Source organism: Trichechus manatus, unplaced genomic scaffold (genome assembly GCF_000243295.1).
Source record: "Trichechus manatus latirostris isolate Lorelei unplaced genomic scaffold, TriManLat1.0 scaffold00111, whole genome shotgun sequence".
NCBI lineage: Eukaryota > Metazoa > Chordata > Mammalia > Sirenia > Trichechidae > Trichechus > Trichechus manatus.
In genome coordinates this window covers 5,679,939-5,705,029 of record NW_004444047.1, presented here as the reverse complement: position 1 = coordinate 5,705,029, position 25,091 = coordinate 5,679,939, and the positions used below count along the sequence as shown (strand labels likewise).

Below are 25,091 nucleotides of genomic sequence, written 5' to 3'. Positions count from 1 at the left end.
TCAAATTGACAACAGCCACTTGAAAGACTGCATAGGAACCTGATGGAGGTACCATTAAACACTTGTGGGGCCCAATCAGAACACGCTACCCTTTCACTCCTTCTGCAGCCTTTGTCTCAGGCACAGACGCCACCAGCCTGGGTCACCTGCCCGCCCGCCCGCAGCTGCCGCCTCACCTCGCTGTAGTCCTGCACGTCCTCCTTCAGCAGCTCCAGCTCCTCCTTCTCCTTGGTCAGGGACTTCTTCTGCTCCTTCAGCTTAGAACAGGCATCACTGAGTATGTCGATTTCTTCCTTAGTGATTTCCTCTCCCTGGGAAGCAAACAAAAACCTAAATGAAAGGGGACACGGGGCTTTTCTCCCCTAACGGCGTTTCCAGCTTCTCTGTTCACAGCTGCAGGCCAGCATCTGGTATAGAGTGCCACTTCAGGTAGGCCTGAGGCACAGGACACACACATGGCCCAGAGAGTCAAAGCCAGGGCTACACGTGCCACGTGTCCTAGGCTCTTCCCGGCAGCCTCGTGCACTAAGCTACACATACGGAAATGGTATAATCTGATGAGTTTTGCCATATGTATGCACCCAAGAAACCATCACCATAATCAAGACAGTGAGCATATCAGTCACCCCCAAATGTTTCCTTGTACCCCTTTGTGATCCCTCCCTCTCACCCCCTCACCACCTCCCCCTTCCCAAGCAGCCACTGATCTGCCTTCTGTCACTACAGATGAGTTTGCATTTTCTACAATTTTATATAAATGGAACCATACAGCATGTCCTCCTTTTGGTCTGCCTTCCTTTCACTCAGCATGAGGGTTCTGAGATTCATACACGCTGTAGGATGTTCCTTTTTCACTGCTGAGTAGTAGTCCATTGTATGAATACACCAAACTCTGCTTATGCATTTACCTGTTGATAGATGTTTACCTCCTCTCCAGTTTTCAACTATTACAAATAACAGTACTACAAACATTCATCAGCAAGGTTCTCCTTTCTCTTGGGGAGATACTAGGAGTAGACGGCTGAGTCACGTGGTAGGTAGGCCTAAGTTTAACTCTTTAGGGAACTGGCACACTGTTTCCCAAAGTGGCCGTACCCTGTTCCCACCAGCAATGCGCCAGAGTTCCAGTTTGCCCACATCCACCCCAATACTTAGAATGATGTTTTTTAAATTTTAATCATCCTAATAGGTGGGTGGAGCCCTGGTGACACAGTGGTTAAGTGCTCGGCTGCTAACAGGTCAGTGGTTCAAATCCACCAGCTGTTCCGTTGGAGAAAGATGTGGCAGTCTGCTTCCCTCAAGATTAACAGCTCTGGAAACCCGATGGGGCATTTCTACCCCGTCCTGTACAGTCACTATGAGATGGAATCGACTCAACGGCGGTGGGCTTTTTTTTGAATAGGTGGTACTGGCATCTCACTGTGCTTTTAATTTGCATTCCCCTCATGACTACCGATGTTGAATATCATCCACGTGCTTACTTTCTATCTGGGGATCTTCTCTGGTGAAAGGGCTGTTCAAATATTTTGCTCATTTTTTAACATCTAATTATCTGTCTTCCTATGTACTGAGTTGTAAGAATTCTTTGAAGTAAAAATTTTTAATTTTGATGAAGTTCGATATATTGATTTTTTTTCTTTTATGCTCTGTCATATTTAAGAAATTCTATGATGAATTCAAGGACACTAAACTTTTCTCCTAGGAGTTCTGATAGTGTTAAGCTCTGTATTTACATCTATGATCCATCTGGAGTAAATTTTTGTATGCTGTGTGAGTTACGGACGAGTCGAGCTTTGTTTTTTTGCACGTGGCTGTCCAACTGTGCCAGCACCTTTGTTGCAAAGATTGCCCTTTCTTTCCTGCTGAATTATCTTCGCACTTCTGTAGAAAATCAACTGTCCCTGCATATACACGCTTTCTTTCCGGACTCTATTCTGTCACACTGGTCTACTTATCTACCCTTCTGCCAGCATCACACGGTCTTGACCGCTGCGTTTAAGTCCCAGAGTCGGGCAGTGCCGGCCCTCCGGCTTTGTTCTTTTTCAAGGTTGTTCCGGCTGTTGTGGGTCCTCTGTCTTTCCAAATGAATTTTACAATCAGCTTGTCGATTTCAAGAAAAAGCCTGCTGGGATTTTGACTGGGATAGTCTTGAATCTATAGATGAGCTTGAGGAAGAAACTGACATCTTAACAATATTGAGTTCTCACCCACAATACAGTAAATCCCTACCTGTTTATGTCTTCTTTAATGCCCCTCGGCAATGCTTTATGGTATTCAGTGTACAAATCTGGCATATCTTTTAAAAAATTTATCCCTAAGTATTTCTTTTTTTTGTGCTATTGTAACTCTTATATATATATTTTTTAACTTCAATTTGCTTGCTTGTTACTAGCATATAGAAACAACAGAATTTCATATGATGATGTCAGTTGCAAATAAAGGCAGTGTCACGTCTTCCTTTCCAATCTCTGGTTTTCTCCCTGCCTTACAACACCACTAGAACCTCTGGCTCCAGGGTGACTAGAAGTGGCCAGAGCCGACACCCTCATCAGTGTACCATCGTTAAGAATTATGCCACCTGTAGGTTTTTTATAAAAGAAGACCTGGTGGCACAATCGTTAAGCATTCAGCTGTTAACAGAAGGTCGATGGTTCGAACCCACTAGCAGCTCCGTGGGAGAAAAGACCTGGTGATCTGCTTCCGTGAAGATTACAGCCTTGGAAACCCTATGGGGCAGTTTACTCTGTCCTACAGGGTGGCTAGGAGTCCGAATCAACTCGACGGCATACAACAACAGGATTCTGTAGATGGTTTATCCTTTTGAGTCTCTTACCACGGTAATTACATTGACTGATTTTTGAAAGTTAAACCAGCTTGCCTTCCCCGGGCCAACCACACTCGCTCACGGTGTACTATCTTTTCCATCTATTGTTGCATTTGGCTTGCTACACTCTGAAGGACTGTCACATCTACGCCCGTGGGGCCACGGTCTGCAGTTCTCTGCTCTTATTTATCTCACTGTATCTACCTGATCTCCTCTCATCTGGTTTGAGGTCCCCGTGGAATAGGCTGGGAAATGGTCTCTCTTTTTCCATTTTTGGCAACTTTGTGTAGCGCTGCAATCATTTCTTCCTTAAACGTTTGGATTCACTGTATAATCCACCGCAGAGGCCATTTGGGCCTGGGGTTTTCTCTGTGGAAAGGTTTTCAGCTACGAATTCCGCTTCTTGCCCACCGTAGGGCTCCCCGGCTTCCCTCTCCCTCCTGACAGAGCTGGTCAACACTGATGAAATGCAGGTCTGCCTTTGTGGACGGGCACAAGGCCCTGGTTTTTTCTCTCTTCATGGTATCTTTTTAATGAACACAAGTGCCTACCTGCCATTTTCTAAAGGTCTGTGCTTCTTGTTTAAGAAGTTTGGCAACCTCAGCTCAGAAGGTATTCTCCTATATTCTCTCCTGAGAGTTCTGAAGTTTTCCCTTTACGTTTCCGTTTTTAATCCATCGGGAACTGATTCCACTTGTGTCTGTACAGACACCCCCGTCCCAGCCCTGTCTATCAAGGGGTCACTCCTTGTTTGCTGGCCGTGACCAAGCCCCAGGCCCAGCCAGGCCAGGCTCTGCCCCGATCCCTGATATCTGACAGACCAGGCCCCCACCTCCTCCTTCTTGAGTGCCTTGGGCACCCATCTTCCCTGACTAGGCCAGGACCCCCCGAGACTGCTGCTCCGTCACAGGGACTCGTCCTTTCAGCTGCGTTGTGGCAATAATAATGCCACATTTGTGGAAGCTCTGTCTCCCTGTATCCAGTCTCAGGAGTGACTCCAGCCTCCTCAGGAGCTTCCAGGCACCAGTGGGGTGAAGACCATGCTTTTCTGAGGACTATGGCCTCCGTTAAGTCAGCAGGGGCCCAGGGCTCCCACTCTGCTGACAGGACAAATACCACGCTTCTATCCCAAGCCATATCAGTCTCCAAGCGGAGCCCCCCGGCTCTGGATGGCCCCCGTTCCACCTACATCCCCTCCCTCCCCTCACACGGCACCTGTGGGCTTCACGGTCCAGCACACACAAGCTACTTTCTGCAGGCCTTGTCCCTTCCTCTCCTCCGCCCTGCCTGCCCCTGCCCGAGGACAGCTGACATGGGGGCGGACACCCACTGAGGTCTCAGTGCTCCTGCCACTCAGAGCAGGCAGAGGGTGGGTGCTGGTTCCAGCAGCTTCTCCTTCCAGTCACTCACACCCAAACCTCGGAATCTCACCCGACTCTCTCCTCACATCCCACCTCACAGGAAATCCTGTCGGCCTTGGCTTCAACACACACCCAGCACAGACCTCTTCTCCGTGGCCTACGACCACTTGTCCAAGCCACCATCACCTCTCCCGGACAGCATGGCTGCCCCAGCTGTCCTCTCCCTGCCTCACAATCATGCTCTCCGCTGCACAAGGCCGACTCTCAGCAGTTGCCTGCCCAGACCCATCGCCCCTTCGCCCTCCTGCTCGTCTCCTGCCCTGCCCTTCCTTCGCAGGACGGTGTTCCTCGTGCGACACGCAGTCACCAGTACCTTCACGCCTTCCAGGACCGGGGCGGTGTCCTTCAGCACCTCCGACGGCAAGATCAAGTCGGGTACATCAGGCTGCAGCTCTGCCACGGGCCTGCCAGGGGGAACATCTGCCACCAGCTCCGGCTCGACTTTCTGCAACACAGCATAGCACTCACCACCCACTCTCTGCAACCCAGCCCAGTACTGACCTCCACTCTCGGCAACACAGCCCAGCACTGACCCCCACCCTGCAACACAGCATAGCGCTCACCACCCACTCTCTGCAACCCAGCCCAGTACTGACCTCCCCTCTCTCTGCAACACAGCACAGTGCTCACCTCCCCTGCAACCCAGCACAGGGCTCACCACCCCTGCAACACAGCACAGTGCTCACCTCCCCCCTCTGCAACCCAGCACAGCGCCCACCACCCCCTCTCTGCAACCCAGCACAGCAATCACCGCCCACTCTCTGCAAGACAGCACAGTGCTCACCTCCCCCCTCTCTGCAACCCAGCACAGTGCTCACCTCCCCCTCTCTGCAACCCAGCTCAGCAATCACCGCCCCCTCTCTGCAACACAGCACAGCGCTCACCTCCCCCTTCTCTGCAACCCAGCACAGTGCCCACCTCCCCGTCTCTGCAACACAGCACAGTGCTCACCTCCCCCCTCTCTGCGACCCAGCACAGTGCTCACCTCCCCCTCTCTGCAACCCAGCACAGCAATCACTGCCCCCTCTCTGCAACACAGCACATCGCTCACCTCCCCCTTCTCTGCAACCCAGCACAGTGCTCACCTCTCCCTCTCTGCAACACAGCACAGTGCTCACCTCCCCCCTCTCTGCGACCCAGCACAGTGCTCACCTCTCCCTCTCTGCAACCCAGCACAGCATTCACCGCCCCCTCTCTGCAATACAGCACAGTGCTCACCTCCCCTTCTCTGCAACCCAGGACAGTGCTCACTGCCCCCTCTCTGCAACACAGCACAGCGCTGACCACCCACCCCACACAGCAGCCTCCCTGGTGTCTGCACTCAGCAGATGTGCTACTCTGCTCTCAAGGTCACACACTGGACGAACCTAACTGTGACGAAGAGATTCACAGAAACCCATAACTAGACGCAGACAGCTTTCTTTGCACGAGGTCTCATGCAGGACTCTCTACGGGACCAGAAGGAACATTTCAGTATGATTCACGTGGCCTTTCACAAGCACTGGCCAGACCATGCCAGGCCTCTCTACACAGCACCTAACTTCATCTCTGGTCCCTTTCTGGACAGAAAGGTTAGCTTTGCCACGAAAGAGGAAGAAACCTAAACTGAGGCTGACGACAAAGATGCCCTGCCCTCAGCAGAGCAGGATGTTGGGTGTGCATGTGCGCACGTGGTGTGTGTACGTGTGTGTGGTGTGTGCATACATGTGCACATGTACGTGATGTGTACACGTGTGCGTCCATGGCGTGCACACGTGGCATATGTGGGGTGCGCAGGCATGTACGTATATATTTGCTCGTGCGCACATACATGGTGTGTGCACACGTGCGTGGTGCATGTATGTGGTGAGCACACGTGCGTATATATGTAGTGTGAGCACACACTTGCATGCATATGTGGTGTGCACGCGTGTGGTGTGTGTGTATGTGGACACATGCACATGTGCGGTGTGTGCATATGTGTGCACACGTGCGTGCATATAGCAGGTGTACATGTGTGTGGTGTATACGTGTGGTGTGTGTGCATGTGTGTGCGTGTGGTGTGTCTGTGGACACGTGCACGTGTGGTATGTGCACATATGTGGCGTGTGGACACGTGCACATGTCTGCATGGAAATGGCTAAGAGGCTTGCATGCCCAGGGGACCTCAGAACCCTGAGAGCTGCAGCCCAGTTTCCTGCTGGCCTCGGGGCCCAGGGAGCAGGGGCCTGCCCCCAGCCTGAGGCCCTGAAAAGAACTAGTAGGGGCGGCACGCAGTGACTTCCGCTGGCATGTGGGAGCTGGCACCTCTGCTCTGACAGGCACTGGCACCAAGCGAGAGACCACCAAGCCCCAACCCCCCCCAGAGACGGGGGAGCACACACAGAAGGGGAGCAAGGTTTCCTATATCTTCTCCAACCTTTTCTGCAAGGTTTTCTTGATCTTTTCTGAAATCTTTAAATTCTCAAAGACGCTCATACTGAAAATTGACATCTAAAAGCAACCTTCACAGCTCTGGAACAAATTATTGGCTTTGTCTTTAGAATCAGCAAAGCCACTGTCAGCACAGCAGATCAGGAATCTGCTCAGGAAGGTGCATCTGCACAACCAGGAGGGACACGGGGTGGGAGGGATGCTGGGGAGGGAGGGGAGGGATGCTGGGGAGGGAGGCGAGGGATGCTGGGGAGGGGTGGGAGGGATGCTGGGGAGAGATGGGAGGGATATGCTGGGAAGGGTGCAGGAGGGACGCAGGAAGGATGCTGGGGAGGGATGTGGGAGGGAAATGAGTGATGCTGGGGAGGGATGTGGGAGGGACATGAGGGATGCTGGGGAGGGATGTAGGAAGGACATGAGGGATGCTGGGGAGGGTGCAGGAGGGACACTGGGAAGCAATGTGGGAGGGATGCAAGAAGGATGTGAGGGACACTGGCGGAGGGCGTGAGGGATGCTGGGGAGGGATGTGGAAGGGAGGCAGGAGGGATGCTGGGAAGGAATGCTGGAAGGACACTGGAAGGATGCTGGGGAAGGGAAGCCCCAGGGCAGGTGGTGAGTCCTGCAACAGACCGTGCCTGGGCCTTTGGTGGGGACACCTCATTTCAGCACAGCAGCCCGAGGGCAGCCCCAGGACCTGGGAGCTCCTAGCCTGAGGCCAGACTGCACTGTCTGCCACCAGTGGCCCCCAAGAACCACTGCAAGCTCTTCCTCAGGGAACCTCCCCCACAACAGCAGCCCCAACACAAACAGAACAGCAAACACCCCTCACCCAGCCTCTCTGCCCCACCATGCCACCCTCAATATTCTGGAGAAACCGGGAAGAGAGCACTGTGGGAAGCCCAGCAGTTCTCCATGGGGCGGTTGGGTGTGCTCACCGCCGCCTCACTTTGCTTCTGCAGCTCCTTCTCCTTGTGCTCCTGCCGGATGGCCTCCTCCTCCTGCAGCGTGGCCTCCAGCTTCGCCTTGTTGTCCACCTGCTCGCCCTCCACCTGGGCCGCCTTCACCTGGGCCTCCTTCGCCTGACAAGGTGGGGGAGCCCAAGTCACTACTGCAGTGGCTCCCCCACCTGAGACAGAGGCCTCTGCACACACCCACCTGGAGAGCCGGCCCTAGCCCCGTGTCTCAGCTGCCACAGGGGACTGACCTCCCCCCAGAACTGCGAAGAACCGTGGAAGGCAGCCAGGGGTCACCTGCTCCCAGGCTCTTAAAACAAACTCTCAATATCCAAAGAAAGACCAGATACAAGATGCTATTGGCGAAACTTTTAAGTGCTGTATTTGAAACCTGCCACACACAGCCAGCACGCTGCAGAACGGGGGTCGGGGCTCCTCAGCTCCAGCTCGGCATGGCTGCACCATGTGGGGGGGGCAAGATGGGGGGATGGGTGCTGCGGGAGACGGGAGGAGGTGGGGAACAAGTGAGGTGCGAGTTGAGGGGGTGCTGGGTGGAGAGAAGCAGCGGGACCAGGGCTCCTGGGGGCAGAGCTCCATGGCTGAGGAAGTAAGCATTTCTGCGGCCCCTCTGTCCCCCAGAACAGAGAGAGAGGCAATCACACGCACCACAATCTCCGGGAGGGTCTGCAACGTGGACTTGAGCTGGTCAGCGGGCGAGAGGGTGTCAGGGAGGTACATGGCCCGGGACAGGATCAGCAGCGATGTGGGGATCTCCTGGTTTAGGTGCAGGTCCAGCCACTGCAGTTCAAGACACAGACTCACAGACGTGCCGTCCCTGCCCCGCCCTGCTGACTGCCACCTGGACCCCAGGGGTCAAAGCACCGCTCAGGTCTCTTAGCCCTAAAACTCTCTTCTGCTGTTCTGCTGGGACTGGGAGGAGGGGAGGAGGAGGCTGACGGTGGGACGGGGAAGGCTTGGGAGGGCCATGCTAGCCTGGGTGCATTTACCAAACCTTCCCTGGCCTCAGTTTGTAGACATGTTCCAAATGTGAAGATGGCCTTGAAATCCCAAACTCAGGTAACCTAAGTCCTCATCTGACTATAAATATCAAGAAAAGTGGAGTCCCTGTGTGGCACAAATGGTTCAGTGCTCGACTACTAGCTGAAAGTTTGCAGGTTCAAGTCCACCCAGAGGTACCTCGGGAGAAAGGCCTGGCGATCTATGCCCAAAAAGCCACAGCCTTGAAAACCTCGTGGAGCAGTTCTACTCTACACAGAGTCACCATGAGTCAGAACAACTCGACGGCAGCTAACAATAACAATTATCTAAAAATTTTGTAAAAATCAAGGGAAGGGTGAGATATGAAGGCCTTTAAAATCAACCAACAACAAATGAGAAAAATGGAAGCAAATACTCACTAGGCTACAAAACTGAGAACACTGGGGTGCATGTGAGTGTGTGTGACACAACAGCAAAGGTTACGAACACATTCTTATCCAGAAACATCTGGCCATTTGGGATAAGCCAGTGCTGGGCTCAATGTCACAGGCCCTGCGGCCAAGACTTTGAAAACTGCCTCCACTCTTGGCACCATTTCCCCAGGTCCCCAGTGTGGCCAGAGTGAGAGGGGAGCTCTGTGCTTTGCCGTGCCAGCACAGCCGGGGCCACATACCTGCTTCAGCTGCTCCTTGAGCCGGTCCACAGTGACGCCGAGCGCCCGCATGCCTCTCGCCCGGCACGCTGCCTGCAGCTCCTTCACGTTGAGACTGTCCACCCCTTCCTCAGCAATCAGCTGTAAAAGAAAACCACTTAATTATTGTCTTAAAGGCCATTAGAGGTTTCTGGGGTTCACAGTTAACATGGTTGGGAAACAACTGCCTGATTAGAAGCTGCTTCTCTAGCATAAACTTCACCAAGCAAAATAAAAACAGAAAGCTCCAACTGTGGGTCTGAAAGACTGGAACCAACTGAGAGAGGTGACAGAAGGTCAGGACTGCAAGGACGTGCAGAATGGTCAGACACACTCCGCCCGGGCCCAGCTTGGGGCATGCATGTCCTCGTCAAAGCAGCCCTCAGAGGAGAAGATATCTATCCAAGAAGTTCACTGAACCCCACACAGGGTAGATCCCAAGAGAAAGTCACCAAGACATATTAAAATCAAACTTGCCAAATCCAAAGATAAAGAGAGAATTTTAAGAGCTGCTAGGGATAAACGAAAATCATCTACAAAGGAGAGTCAATAAGACTAAGCTCAGGCCACTCAGCAGAAGCCATGAAAGCAAGAAGGCAATGGGATGACATATATAAAGGCCTGCAGGAAAAATATTGCCAGCCAAGAATTATATATCCAGCAAAATTGTCTCTCAAATATGGTGGCAAAATCAGGGCATTTCCAGATAAACAGAAGTTAAGGGAATTTGTAAAAACCAAACCAAAATTACAAGAAATACTAAATGGAGTCCTCCGGTTAGAAAATCAGTAACATCAGATAACAAAACCAAGCTAGAACACAGGACAGAGCAACCAGATATCAACCCAGATAGAAAAGTCACAAAAATAAATCAAAGCTAAAACACTGAAAATAGGAAACAGAAACATCAATACATAAAAGATGACAACATTAAAACAAAAAAGAACTAAATAACGTACGCAGAACTTTCATATGGAGAGGAAATCAAGGCGATATCAAGAAATAAAAGCCTGGTATAAACTTAGAAAAATAGGTGTAAATATTAAGGTAACCAAAAAGGAAACTAACAATCCTACACATCAAATAAAAAACAAGAAAAACATAAAGACGCAGCAAACACAAAATCAACAACAATGAAAAAGATGAAAAGAAAATACATCAAGAAAACAACTCAGCACAGAAAATTAAGTGAAACAAAGAAACTGTCAACAACACATGAAAAAAATACATTAAATGACAGCGCTAAACTCATACCTATCAATAATTACACTAAATGTAAATGGACTAAATGCACCAATAAAGAGAAAGTGGCAGCATGGATAAAACACATGATCCATCTATATGCTGTCTACAACAGACACATCTTAGACTTAAAGACACAAACAAACTAAAACTCAAAGGATGGAAAAAAATATATCAAGCAAATAACACTCAAAAAAGAGCAGGAGTGGCAATATTAATGTCTGACAAAATAGACGTTAAAGTAAAATCCACCACAAAGGATAAGGCAGGACGCTATATAATGATTAAAAGGTCAATACACCAGGAGGACATAACTATAATAAATATTTACGCACCCAACGACAGGGTTCCAAGATACATAAAACAAACTCTAACAGCATTGAAAAGAGAGACAGACAATTCCACAATAATAGTAGGAGATTTCAACACACCACGTTTGGTGAAGGACAGAACATCCAGAAAGAAGCTCAGTAAAGACATGGAAGATTTAAATGTCACAATCAACCAACTTGATCTCATAAACATATACACAACACTCCACCCAAATGCAGCCAAGTATACTTTGTTTTCCAATGCACATGGAACATTCTCCAGGACAGACCACATATCAGGCCACAAAGCAAGCCATAACAGAATCCAAAACATCGCAATATTACAAAGCATCTTTTCTGACCATAAAGCCATAAAAGTAGAAATCAATAACAGAAAAAGCAAGGAAAAAAAATCAAATACATGGAAACTGAACAACATCTTGCTTAAAAACTATTGAGTTATAGAAGAAATCAAGGACGGAATAAAGAAATTCACAGAATCAAATGAGAATGAAAATATATCCTACCAGAATCTTTGGGACACAGCAAAAGCAGTGCTCAGAGGTCAATTTATAGCAATAAATGCACACATAAATGCACAATAAATCCAAAAAGAAGAAAGGGTCAAAATCAAAACATTAACCCTACAACATGAACAAACAGAAAGGGAGCAGCAAAAGAAGCCCACAGGCACCAGAAGAAAGGAAATAATAAAAATTAGAGCAGAAATAAATGAAATAGAGAATAGAAAAACAACTGAAAGAGTTAACAAGACCAAAAGCTGGTTCTCTGAAAAGATCAACAAAATCGATAAACCACTGGCCAAACTGTCAGAAGAAAAATAGGAGAGGAAGCAAATAACACAAATAAGAAATGAGACGGGCGATATCACAACCGACCCAACTAAAATTAAAAGAATCATAACAGAATACTATGAAAAATTGTACTCCAACAAATTTGAAAACCTAGAGGAAATGGACAAATTTCTAAAAACACACAACCTACGTAAACTAACACAAACTGAGGCAGAAAAACTAAATAAACCACCCCAACAGGAAACTCAACAGAGAGTCCCTGACAGAGCAGGAGAAAAGTGGGGTGCAAAACTCAAATTCTAGTAAAAAGACCAGACTTAATGGTTTGATTGAGACTGGAGGGACCCCAGAAGAATTGGCAGCCCCCAGACTCTCTGTTAGCCTAAAATGAAAACCATTCCCAAGGCCAACTCTTCAGACAAAGATTAGACTGGACTATGGGACATAAAATGATACTCGTGAAGAGTGTGCTTCTTATTCTTAGCTCAAATAGATACATGAGACTAAATGGGCGGCTACTCTCTAGATGTGAGATGAGAAGGCAGAGGGGCAAGAGCTGGCTGAAAAGACAACAGAAGTCCAGGGTGGAAAGGAGGAGTGTGCTGTCACAGTATAGGGAGAGTAGCTAGGGTCACATAACAGTGTGTGTATAAATTTTTGTATAAGAGGCTAGCTTGAATTGTAAACTTTCACTTAAAGCACAACAATAAACACACACACACACACACACACACACACACACACACAGAAAAACTAAATAAACCTATAACAAAAGAAGAGATGGAAGAGGTAATTAAAAAACTCCCAAATTTTCAAAGAAGAGTTAACACCAGTACTACTAAAGGTTATTTCAAAGCATAGAAAATGATAGAATACTCCTGAACTTATTCTAGGAAGCCAGCATAACCCTGATACCAAAACCAGGTAAAGACACCATAAAAAAAGAAAATTACAGACCAACAGCCCTCATGAACATGGACACAAAAATCCTCAACAAAATTTTAGCCAATAGAATTCAAAAACATATCAAAAAAAATAATTCACCATGATCAAGTGGGATTCATACCAGGTATGCAGCGATGGTTCAACATTAGAAAAACAATCAATGTAATCCATCACATAAATAAAACAAAAGATAAGAACCACATGATCTTATCAATTGATGCAGAAAAGGCATTTGACAAAGTCCAACACCCATTCATGATAAAAACTCTCAGCAAAACAGGAATAGAAGGGAAATTCCTGAGAACATAATAAAGGGCATTTATACAAAGCCAACAGCCATTATCATTCTAAATGCAGACTCTGAAAGCATTTTCCTTAAAAACGGGAACTAGACAAGGATGCCCTTTATCACCACTCTTATTCAACACTGTGCTGGAGGTCTCAGCCAGAGCAACAAGGCAAGAAAAAGAAATAAAGGGCATCCGAATTGGTAACGAAGAAGTAAAAGTATCCCTGTTTGCAGATGACATGATCTTACACAAAGAAAACACCAAAGAATCCACAAGAAAACTACTGGAACTAATAGAAAATTTCAGCAGACTATCAGGATACAAGATAAACATACAAAAATCAGTTGGATTCCTCTACACCAACAAACAGAACTTCAAAGAGGAAATCACCAAATCAATACCATTTACGATAGCCCCCAAAAAGATAAAATACTTAGGAATAATCTAACCAGAGATGTAAAAGATCTATACAAAGAAAACTATAAGACATCACTGCAAGAAACCAAAAGAGACCTACATAGGTGGAAAAACATACCGTGCTCATGGAGAGGAAGACTCAACATTGTGAAAATGTCAATTCTACCCAAAGCAATCTACAGATACGATGCAATTCCAATCCAAATTCCAACAATAATTTTTAATGAGATGGAGAAACAAACCACCAATGTCATATGGAAAGGGAAGAGGCTTCAAATAAGTAAAGCATTACTAGAGAAGAGGAACAAAGTGGGAGGCCTCATACCGCCTAATTTTAGAACCTATTATACTGCCACAGTAGTCAAAATAGCCTGCTACTGGTATAACAACAGATACATAGACCAACGGAACAGAATTGAGAATCCAGATGTAAATTCATCCACCCACGAGCAGATGATATTTGACAAAGGCCCAAAGTCCGTTAACTGGGTAAAAGGCAGTTTAACAAATGGTGCTGGCATAACTGGATATCCATCTGCAAAAAACTGAAACAAGACCCATACCTCACACCATGCAAAAAAACTCACTCAAAATGGGTCAAAGGTCTAATTATAAAATCTAAGACGAGAAAGATCATGGAAGAAAAAACAGGGACAATGCTAGGAGCCCTAAATACATGGCATAAACAGAATACAAACCGTAAGTAACAATGCACAAGCACCAGAAGAGAAACTAGATAACTGGGAGCTCCTAAAAACCAAACACTTATGCTCATCAAAAGACCTCACCAAAAGAACAAAAAGACAACCTACAGACTGGGAAAAAATTTTTGGCTACAACATATCCTCTCAGAGTCTAATCTCTAAAATCTATAAGATACAGCAAAACCTCAACAACAAAAAGACAAACAACCCAACTAAAAAATGGGCAAAGGATATGAACAGGAATTTCACCAAAGAAGACATTCAGGCGGCTAATAGATACATGAGGAAATGCTCACGATCATCAGCCATTAGAGAAACGCAAATCGAAACTACAATGAGATACCATCTCATCGCAAGAAGGTTAGCATTAATCCAAAAAACACAAAATAATGAATGTTGGAGAGTTTGTGGAGAGACTTGAACATTTATACACTGTTGGTGGGAATGTAAAATGGTATAACCACTTTGGAAATCGATTTGGCGCTTCCTTAAAAAGCTAGAAATAGAAGTACCATACAATCCAGCAATCCCACTCCTTGGAACATATCCTAGAGAAGTAAGAGTCATCACATGAATAGATATACACACACCCATGTTCACTGCAGCCCTGTTCACAATAGCAAAAAGATGGAAACAACCTAGGTGCCCATCAACGGATGAATGGATAAACAGATTATGGTATATTCACATAATGGAATACTACACAACAATAAAGAACAGTGATCAATTTGTGAAACATCTCACAACGTGGATGAATCTGGAAGGCATTATGCTGAGTGAAATCACTCAGTCGCATAAGGGCAAATATTGTATGAGATCACAATTATAAGAACTCAAAAAAAGGTTTAAACACAGAAGAAAACATTCTTTGATGGTTACGGGGGTGCGGAGGGAGGGAGAGGGGAATTCACTAACTAGATAGTAGAAAAAAATTATCTTGGGTGAAAGGAAGGACAATACACAATACAGGGGAAGTCAGCACCACTGGACTAAACCAAAAGCTAAGAAGTTTCCTGAACACAACCAAACACTTCGAGGAACAGAGTAGCAGGGGCGGGGGTCTGGGGACCATGCTTTCAGGGGACATCTAGGTCAACTGGCATAACAAAGTTTATTAAGAAAATGTTCTGCATCCCACTTTAGTGAGTGGTGTCTGGGGTCTTAAAAACTAGCGAGCAGCCATCTAAGATGCATCACCATTTGTCCCAACCCACCTGGAGCAAAGGAGAATGAAGAACACCAAAGATACAAGGAAAATATTAGCCCAAGAGACAAAAGGGGACACATAAACGAGAGACTCCATCAGCCAGAAACCAGAAAAATTACGTGGAGCCCAGCTACCACCAATGACCGCCCTGACAAGGAACACAACAGAGAGTCCCTGACAGAGCAGGAGAAAAGTGTGGTGAGGAACTCAAATTCACATAAAAAGACCACTTAATGGTCTGACTGAGACTAGAGGGACCCTGGAAGACATGGCTCCCGGACTCTCTGCTAACCCAGAACTAAAACCATTCCAGAAGCCAACTCTTCAGACAAAGATTAGACTGGACTATAAAACATAAAACAATACTCATGAAGAGTGTGCTTCTTAGTTCAAGTAAATATACTAGACTAAATGGGCAGCTCCCGTCCAGGGACAGGATGAGAAGGCAGAAAGGGACAGGAGCTGGTTGAATAGACACGGGAAACCCGGGGTGGAAAGGGGGAGTGTGCTGTCACATTATAGGGCTTGCAACTAGGGTCACATAACAATATGTGGATAAATTTGTGTACGAGAAACTAACTTCAGCTATAAACCTTCACCTAAGGCACAATTAAAAAAAAAGAAAAGAAAACAGCCCTCAGAAAAGGAGAGAACGGCTGCACAACTTGAACAATGTAACCAATGTCACTGAAGTGTACATGTAGGAACTGTTTAATTGGTGTATGTTTTGCTGTGTATAGTCTCAACAACCAAAAAAAACTATGGAGCACAGTTTTAGTCTGACACACATAGGGTCTCCATGAGTCTGAGTCGACTGGATGGCAACTGGTTTTCATCAAGATTTCGCTTTTTAGGAACCCCGGAAGGCGTGGCCCCCGGACTCTCTGTCAACCCAGAACTAAAACCATTCCCGAGGCCAACTCTTCAGACAAAGATTAGACTGGACATAAGGAAAGCCTGGTGACGTGGTTAAGTGCTTCCACTGCTACCCAAAAGGTCGGCAGTTCAAATCCACCAGGCGCTCCTTAGAAACCTTATGGGGTAGTTCTACTCTGTCCTAGAGGGTTGCTATGAGTTGGAATCGACTCGACGGCAATGGGTTTCGTTTTTTTGTTTTTTTTTTTTAATGGGACATAAAACGATACTCGTGAAGAACGTGCTTCTTAGCTCAGGTAGATACATGAGGCTAAATATGGGCAGCTCCTGTCCAGAGGTGGGATGAGAAGGCAGAGAGGGTCAGGAGCTGGTTGAACGGACACGGGAAATCAGGGGTGGCAAGGAGGAGTGTGCTGTCCAGTATAGGGAGAGCAATTAGGGTCACGTAACAATGTATGTATGAATTTTTGTATGAGAGACTAACTTGAATTGTAAACTTTCACTTAAAGTACAACAATAAAATAAGAGTTTGCTCCTTTTTATCGTGGAGTAGTATTCTGTGGTGTGGATCTACCACAGTCTGTTTAACTATTACCCACTGAAGAACATCTGGGTTGTTCCCAGTTTTTGCCTGTTACAAATAAAGCTAGTTTTTGTTACTGTTTCCTTTGTTCCGTCTTCCCGTCAGTTACATGAACATTCTTGAAATCCACTTTATCTTTTGGAGTGTATCTCTTCCTTCGTACAGCTTGTTAAGTGGTTGCTCTAGGTATTCATCTTGGTTTCTTAGTGCTACTGTAACAGAAATACCACAGGTGGGTGGTTTTAGAGAACAGAAATTTAGTTTCTCACAGGTAGAAGGCAGAGGTCCAAACTGCCCTAGGGGAAGGCTTTCTCTCTCTCTCAGCTCTGGGGGAAAGTCCTTGTTTCTTTTCAGTTTCTGTTCCCCTCAATTCCTTGGCATTGTGATCTTCCTGTGACATCTATCTTCCCCCGTATGTGCTTGCCTGGTTCTGTGCCTGAGCTGCTCCTTTTCTATCTCAAAAGCGATTGGTTTAAGACACTCCCTACACTGATACGGCCTTGTTAACATAACACAGAAAACCCTATTCCCAAATGGGATTCCATCCACGGATATAGGGGTTAGGATTTACAATACCTATTTTGGGGGTGACAAGTCAATCCATAACAGTATGACATAGATACATAACATCACAATCTTCCAGTAGCATCATTTTAACAGTCTGAGTAATGTGCAGAATTTTTACATCTCTTCACCCTCTCTGTTTATAATGCCTTAACTAGTTTCCTCTACTTACACTGAGAACCACATCAAACAGTGCTAGAATTTTTGCTTCAACCGTCGCGCATAATTCAGAAAACACGAGAGCGAAAGGCAAGTCTGTTGTATGTACCCATATTGTTGCTTACTGTGCTCTTTCTTCCCGACAGGCAAGGTGTCTTCTGTTCTTTCCATTCTGTTGAGAGCAATTCCTCAGCCATTCTTTGAGGGCAGGTCTGCTGGTGACAAATTCTCTTCGTTTCCCTGTATCTGAGAATGTCTTGATATCCTCTTCATTCCTGAAGGATGTTTTTGTTGGGTGTAGGGTGTGGCGCTGACAGTTCTCTTCTTTTGGCACTTGAAAAATACTTCCTCTCCTCCTGGCTCTGTGGCTTCGGATGAGAAATGCTGCCGTTCGGATGGGTTTTCCCTCTGGGTGCCATTTCTCTCTCACTGCTTTCAAATGTTTGTCTTTGTCTTTAGTGTTCAGAAGTTTGACTACACTGTGCCTTGGTGTGGATTTTTTTTGGGTTTATCCTGCTTGCTCAGCTTCTTAAATTTGTAGATGTATGTCTTTTGCCAAATTTTGGGAGTTTGGGGGCCATTATTTCTTCAAGTACTTTTTCAGTCCCGCCCTCTTTCTCTGCTCCTTCCGGGACTGATGACATGAACACTAGATTTTGTTACAGTCCTACAAGTCCCTAAGACTCGCCCTATGTTCTCTTCACTGTTCAGGCTAGGGGATTCCTCCTGTTCTATCTTCAATCTCACTGATTCTTTCCTTTGTCCTTTCATTCTGTTGTTGAGTCCATAACTGAGTTTTTTATTTATTATGATTTTCAATTCTAAAATTTCCATTAGGTTTTTTTTTTAATTATTTATTTATTGTGCTTTAGGTGAAAGTTTACAGCTCAAGTTAGTTTGTCATACAAAAATTTACACACATATTATGTGACCCTAGTTGCTATTCCTATAATGTAACAGCACACTCCTTTCCACCCCGGATTTCCCATGTCCATTCAACCAGCTCCTGTCCCTTTCTGCCTTCTCATCTCGCCTCTGGACAGGAGCTGCTCATTTAGTCTAGTGTATCTACTTGAACTAAGAAGCACACTCTTCATGAGTATCATTTTATGTTTTATACTCCAATCTATTCTTTGTCTGAAGAGTTGGCTTCTAGAATGGTTTTTGTTCTGGTTTAGCAGTCTGGGGGCCATGTCTTCCAGGGTTCCTCCAGTCTCAGTCAGACCATTAAGTCTGGTTTTTTAATGTGAATTTGAGTTGCGCACTCCACTTTTCTCCTGCTCCATCCAGGACTCTGTGTTGTGTTCCCTGTCAGGGTGGTTATTGGTGGTAGCCAGGCACCATCTAGTTCTGGTCTAGGCTAATGGTTTATGTGTCCCCTTTTGTCTCTTGGGCTAATATTTTCCTTGTATCTTTGGTGTTCTTCATTCTCCTTTGCTCCAGGTGGGTTGGGACCAATGGTGATGCACCTTAGATGGCTGCTCACTAGTTTTTAAGACCCCAGACACCATTCACTAAAGTGGGATGCAGAACATTTTCTTAATAAACTTTGTTATGCCAATTGACCTAGATGTCCCCTGAAAGCATGGTCCCCGGACCGCCACCCCTGCTACTCTGTTCCTCAAAGTGTTTGGTTGTGTTCAGGAAACTTCTTAACTTTTGGTTTAGTCCAGTGGTGCTGACTTCCCCTGTATCGTGTGTTGTCTTTCCTTTCACCCAAGATAATTTTTTTCTACTATCTAGTTAGTGAATTCCCCTCTCCCTCCCTCCGCACCCTCGTAACCATCAAAGAATGTTTTCTTCTGTGTTTAAACCTTTTCTTGAGTTCTTGTAATAGCGGTCTCATACAATAATTGTCCTTTTGCAATAGGTTCTTCTTTATATCTTCTTTTTCCTTGTTGAAACTTTCTGATGTTTCAAGTGTATTCATAATTGCTTGTTGAAGCCATTTTATGATAGCTGCTTTAGAGTGCTTCCCAGATAATTCTAACATCTCTGTTATCTAGATAGTGACTTCTCTTGACTGTCTTTTTTCCATTCAATTGGAGATCTCGTATGACCAGCGATTTGCTATTGAAATCTGGACATTTTGGGTAATGTGTTAGAAGATTTTGGATCTTATTTAATCTTCTGTTTTGGCTGACTTCCTGATTCTGCTCTGGAAAAGGGGGATACTGCCAGGTAGGGGTGTAAGTCCAGGTTCCCTATTCAGCCTCTGTGGATACCGAGGCAGAAGCTCCTCGTTAGTGCTGGGTGAGGGTGGGTGGGAATTCTGGCTCTCCCCTAGGCCTCCACTGGTACCTGGCTGGGAGTGGTAGAAGTAGCTTGTTACTGCTCCCCAAGCGGCTTCTACAGCCAGCACAGGGAAGAGGTGGCTTGTTACAGCTGGGCAGTGGTCTGGCTCTGTACAACGCCTCCTCTGAGGGGCATCACCCCAGTGGGGAGCAGAAGGAGTGTCCAGTCACCATCAAGTTTCCCACATGGTCTCCACTGACACTGTGTGTGGGGTGATTAACACTCAGTGGAGATGAAAGTCCCAGCTGCCTATTTGGTGGTGCCATGTTGCTGCCTGGTGACGGTGGAAGGCTCCTCTCTGTCTTTTCTGGCACGAGGGGGGGTGGGGTCAGTCTTCTCTGCAGTGTCTTGCTGCAGTGGAGTAGTTACTGTCTAAACATTTCCTGTCTTGGTAGGCTGCCCCTTTCCTAGTCCTTTGGCTAGATAAAGCAGGCTTTTGTTGGGTCTTTGTTGTCTGCTCACCGGCACTTCTGGGTTGCTGGCTTCTTCAGCTCCAAGTAGGAGGTATACGAGGCAAAAACAAAACCCCAGAAACTTGCCACTGTGTCGCTTATTGACTCCCAAGATCTCTAGCCAGTCTGCCCTCTTCTCTCTGCTTTTCGGAGACTTCTTATGTTTGTTTTACATATAACACCCAGGGTTTTTGGTTGAACTTAATGGGAAACCCTGGTGGCGTAGTGGTTAAGAGCTACGGCTGCTAACCAAAAGGTCGGTAGTTCAAATCCACCAGGCGCTCCGTGGAAACCCTATGGTGCAGTTCTACTCCGTCCTACAGGGTCGCTATGAGTTGGAATCAACACGACGGCAACCGGTTTTTTTAGCAGGAAAATTACCTCAATTCCATCTTACCAAAAGTGGAAGTCTGGCCACTATCTCCATTTCATAGATGAGAATTTGAGGCGCTGACAGGTTACACAGCTTGTGCAAGGTCACGAGGCAGGTGAGCGACCAGGCCAGGACTCAGTCCCAGGGAGCCACACTTGCAGTTGTCTGTCCCAGGGTGGGCCCACCAAGAGAGAGGAGGCAGAAGCCAAAGCACACCCGCAACCCACATGAGTTACCAGAGGGCTTGGTGAGGTGACTTACGGTCCATGCATACCGCAGATGGCCTGCAATAGGGTTGTCTGTGAGATCTAGGCTGTGTGGCCCAGACCAGGCACAGGGCCAGGAGCTACCCCTACCTGCTGCTGAACCCTATGCAGTTACTTAAATCTGTGTGCCTCAGTTTCTTCCTCAGTCCCTCCCCTAGAGTTACATGAGGATTCAATTAATCAAGACATAGAAACTGCATGTTAGGTGGTCAGCAAACATTAGCTATTAATACACAGTCAGTCCTCATTATTCACGGATTCCATATTTGCAAAGTTGCCTATTTGTTAAAAATACTCATGGTGCTCATGCTCATCCACGGCATGCACAGGGAGCCAACAAGCCTGGTCTGGTATTTGATAATTCAGTGTTCACAGGAACTTTATAGAACTTAACTACGGCAAATAATGAGAAGAGGACCGTACTATTTATTAGGTAAGCAATAACCTCTGCCCAAGTACTAATGGAGGAATAATGAGGTTGGAAATCCAAGTGTAGTGGCTCAGGAAACGAACGGATTTAAGGAAAACACAATAAATTCCTATATAATCTTAAAAGTAGGGTGGTCCAGCTCAGGGAGGAGCAGACGGACGAGACAGAGGGCCCTGCATAGCAGTGACTGGTGAAGGACAATCCACTACCCCCAGGGAAAACCGTGGGCGTGTGCTGTGCGATCGATCGCTTTCGCGTGGCCTTTCTAGCCACGGTCTGTGCAAATAAGGCAACTGTGGTCCACCATGGGGATTGGTCAGTTTTGCCTTAAAATAGAGCCAATTCTAGAGCAGATAGAGGATCCTACCACCACCAGACAAGAATAGCCAGGAGCGGAGAGCACATCCTTTGGACCTGGGATGCCTGTGCTGAGAAGCTCTTGGAACTAGGAGACTGAGAGAGACAGAGCCGTAACCCTGAAGACGGTGAGAAGCGGCGGGAGGCGAGACCAGCCGGAGACCGTGCAGTGGGCTTCCCGGCCCAGAGTGACAAAGCTGTGTCTCTGGGCCAAGGCTTACTGGAGGAGTGGGGTGCCTCTGGGGACTCATTGGCAGGGGCTACAAGAGCTTTGTAACACTTGCCTGAGCAGGGCAGAAGCCAACAGGCCACAGAGAGGTGAGCCTGCAGCACGGCTGGGAAGAGGCTGTCCTGATGGAAGAACTGTATCCTGAGTGTTCCTGAGCCTGAATTGTGACCTGTTACTAATAAACCTCATAATCGTGAGTATTGTCTGTGAGTTGTGTGCGGCCAATGCAAAGAATTATCCAACCCAGCAGAGAAGTAAAGAGTGCTACAGGAGTCACAGTTGGCATCAGAATTGGTAAAGATGGCAGAGAGAGGAGGCATGTCTGACCTCTGCCTCATAGGAACCAGCCTCAGGCTGTTGATCTTGATTCTCCTTCCCCACTGTGGAGAGAGAGGAGGTCAGACAGCGTCTCCATGTCGTTTTCACAGTGTGGGCCCCACCCCTCCACGCACGAGAGACCTAAATGTGAAGGACAAAAAGCTGGTGGGACTCAAGAGAACGTTTTTATGACTTTAGGGTAGGGAGCAATTTCTGAAATAAGACACAGAAGTATTAACCATAAAGGAAAAAAGTGTTAAATTTTGCATAAAATTAAGAACTTATCTTCATCAAAAGATACTATTTAAGAGTGAGCCGTGCGAGACTGGGAGAAGATATTTGCAATGCTAGTTCTGACAAGAGACTCGTACCTAGAATCTGCAAAGATCCCCACAAATCAAAGAGGAAAAGACACCACAGGAGAAAAATGAGAAGAGACCTGACCAGCCTTTCACAGACAGGGAGACCCGGAGGGCCAGCAAACACGGAAAAAGACGCTTGGCAGTCAGCTCCCCTTCCTACTTCCCAAAGAGAAGGCGACAGACTGGAAGGTCCTCAGACTCTTGCTATTCAGGAACAACCTCATGGGAGAAAGCGGCACAGGGAAAAGCCAGGTCAGCGGGGTCAGACCGTCGGGCCTGTACCACAGCTCCACCATGTCCAGCGGTGTGAAAGTGGGCAACAGACTTCACCGCCACCTTCACCTATTTATGGCAGCACTGTTCAGGGTGGCAAAAACTTAGCTAAAGTAATGGTTAAATAAATGACAATGCTTCACATGATGATGTTAGGCAGCCATTAAAATTCATCTTTTTCGATGATTATTTATGACATGAGGGAACTCATCATGTTCTGTCAAATGAAAAGATCTTATGGGCTGTACGTCTCCAGCACTAACTTCAATAAATAAACACACGCACATTACTTACGTGCATATGGAGCACAGAGTGGGCAGAAACGCATAAACCCCCGACGGTCATGATCTTTAAATGCCAGTGATTGTTTTCAGTATTTTCCAGATTTTCTACAATGAGGGCGCATTGCTTTTATAATCAGAAAACAAAGGTACCGAAAGCAGGAAAGCGCCCACCTTGTCGTCGGCTTTGATGGAGCGCAGCCTCATGATGAGCTGGAAGCGCAGGAAGTTGTTGGTGCCGATGGACTGCAGCTCCAGCAGCTTACACAGAGCCACCAGCTGAGGCCGCGTGAGGTTGTCCAGGGTCAGCTCGTCTTCAAATAACTTAGAGAAACGCAGGATTTCCTCGTTGCTGGGTCTCTCCCCAGTCTCTCTGATCTGCAAGATAATACCGAGGCTCACCCACTGGGTTGGTCATGCACACACGCGCGTCGTGCGTGTGTGTGTGTGCGTGTGTGTGTGTGTGTGTGTGTTTTCCTAGCACCCATTCCACGGCCTCAAGGCAAAGGCCTGAAGTGACGAAACGAGAACCCAGGGTAAAGTGACCCATCCCTACCACTATCCTGGCCTTCGATAGCCTCATCCAGAACCACCCAAGCCTGGCCCCGTTAAGATCTGCCCTTTCACCCCGCTCCTGCTGGGGAGCTGTCCTCCCATCTAACCACAGTGGGCTGCGATGGGGGAGCAGGATAGATGCAGGCAGGCAGGGGGCCTGGGCTGGGCCGTCTGTGAGGGATGCACGTGGGCTCTGGTGCCCATGCACACACGCAAGTACACAAACACGCACGCACGTCATGTCTGGGCCCTGGAGGCCTGTCCTGCCTCTTTCTGGTACCTGCCTGTGCCAGGAGAGGCCAAGGCTGCCTATCAGGGAAGAGGCCCCAGGCCCTCCTGCTGCCAGGGCTTAGGCTCTGCCATCTTTCCCTCACCCCAGGAAGCAACAGTGGAGTAGCATCCTAGGACCCTCGTGTCAAGCACCCCACTGCCTGGAGACATCACCCCTCCCCCCGTGACTCTAAAAGAGCGCCAGGGAGTGGCCGGCCATCTCACGCCCCTAGCCTGCACTGCTGGTGTCTTTTTTTTGCCGTCTAGGAAGAGGCAAGGGCCACTCGGCTCAGATTTCTCAAGGCTCTTCGGGCAACTGCCTGCATCTCCCTCCCAGCCCGATAAACAGCCCACTGGTCAGTCTCCACTTAGAGAGCAACAGGCAAGGGAGGCCCGACCTGAGCCGGCAGCGCCCAGATGGGCACCTACGTGGACCTGGTGCTGTGGCCAAGACTTGGTCTCTTGCATCCCCACCGCTACACAACCTCCCGCTCTGGGCTCGCGTCTCCCCCTGCTAGTCTCCATCTTGCCAGCCCCTGATGCGCTGGATTCTCCCAGAACCAGCCCCCATTGTCCCTCAGCCCACTGCAGGCTGACTTTTGCCCTCACCATGCTACCAAAATCACCCTTCAAGACTCAGGGCTCCTTGCTGTCACCCTACCTCCTGTGACCTTTCTACAGCCAGCTCCCTCTACCTGCTCCTCCTGTGACCTTTCTACAGCCAGCTCCCTCTACCTGCTCCTCAAGTGCTGCTGTCTCCCTGGTGGGCACATCAGCCCCTCGGGCTGTGGGACAGTCAGAGCAGGGGTCGGCACACTGTCCCTGATGGCCAGAGCAGGACACCAACAGCCTGACTCCATCTTTGCAGGAGGAAGCAACCACCAAAACACACAGACCAAGGGGTGTGGACACACTTGCCCCCGGGAGCAGTCTGCTGACCCTGGTTTAAACTTTTCCTGAACTCCAGACACACTTTGCTAACTGACTCCAGAAAGTTCCACAAGTGCCTCAAACTCCACAAACCTCGGCTCGCCCTCCTCCTCCGCTCATGGACCTCCTCAGGGCACCAGTCCTCCCAGCCCGCCCCTAACTCAGAGAATGCCCACCCCCTGCTGCTGCCTCACGGCCCTCACTGTCCCTCATCCAGGCGTCCAGAACAATCCTCTTGGGGCTGCCAACGGCCAGCACATGGTCTTTCCTGACTGACCTCAGGCAGA

The 25,091-nt window shown here is 47.7% G+C and overlaps 1 protein-coding gene across 3 annotated transcripts in view; it reads right to left on the bottom strand.

Moving 5' to 3' along the window:
• Positions 1–25,091, bottom strand: part of LETM1 (leucine zipper and EF-hand containing transmembrane protein 1) — a 64,503-nt gene that overhangs the window by 4,575 nt on the left and 34,837 nt on the right. For all 3 annotated transcript variants that reach the window (XM_023737983.1, XM_023737984.1, XM_012557607.2), the window contains 6 exons: positions 23,224–23,427; positions 9,283–9,402; positions 8,277–8,408; positions 7,593–7,736; positions 4,559–4,690; positions 177–311 (listed from right to left, as the gene is read on the bottom strand). In XM_023737983.1, the coding sequence (XP_023593751.1) occupies positions 177–311; positions 4,559–4,690; positions 7,593–7,736; positions 8,277–8,408; positions 9,283–9,402; positions 23,224–23,427 (867 nt within the window). The remainder of the gene's footprint in view (positions 1–176; positions 312–4,558; positions 4,691–7,592; positions 7,737–8,276; positions 8,409–9,282; positions 9,403–23,223; positions 23,428–25,091) is intronic.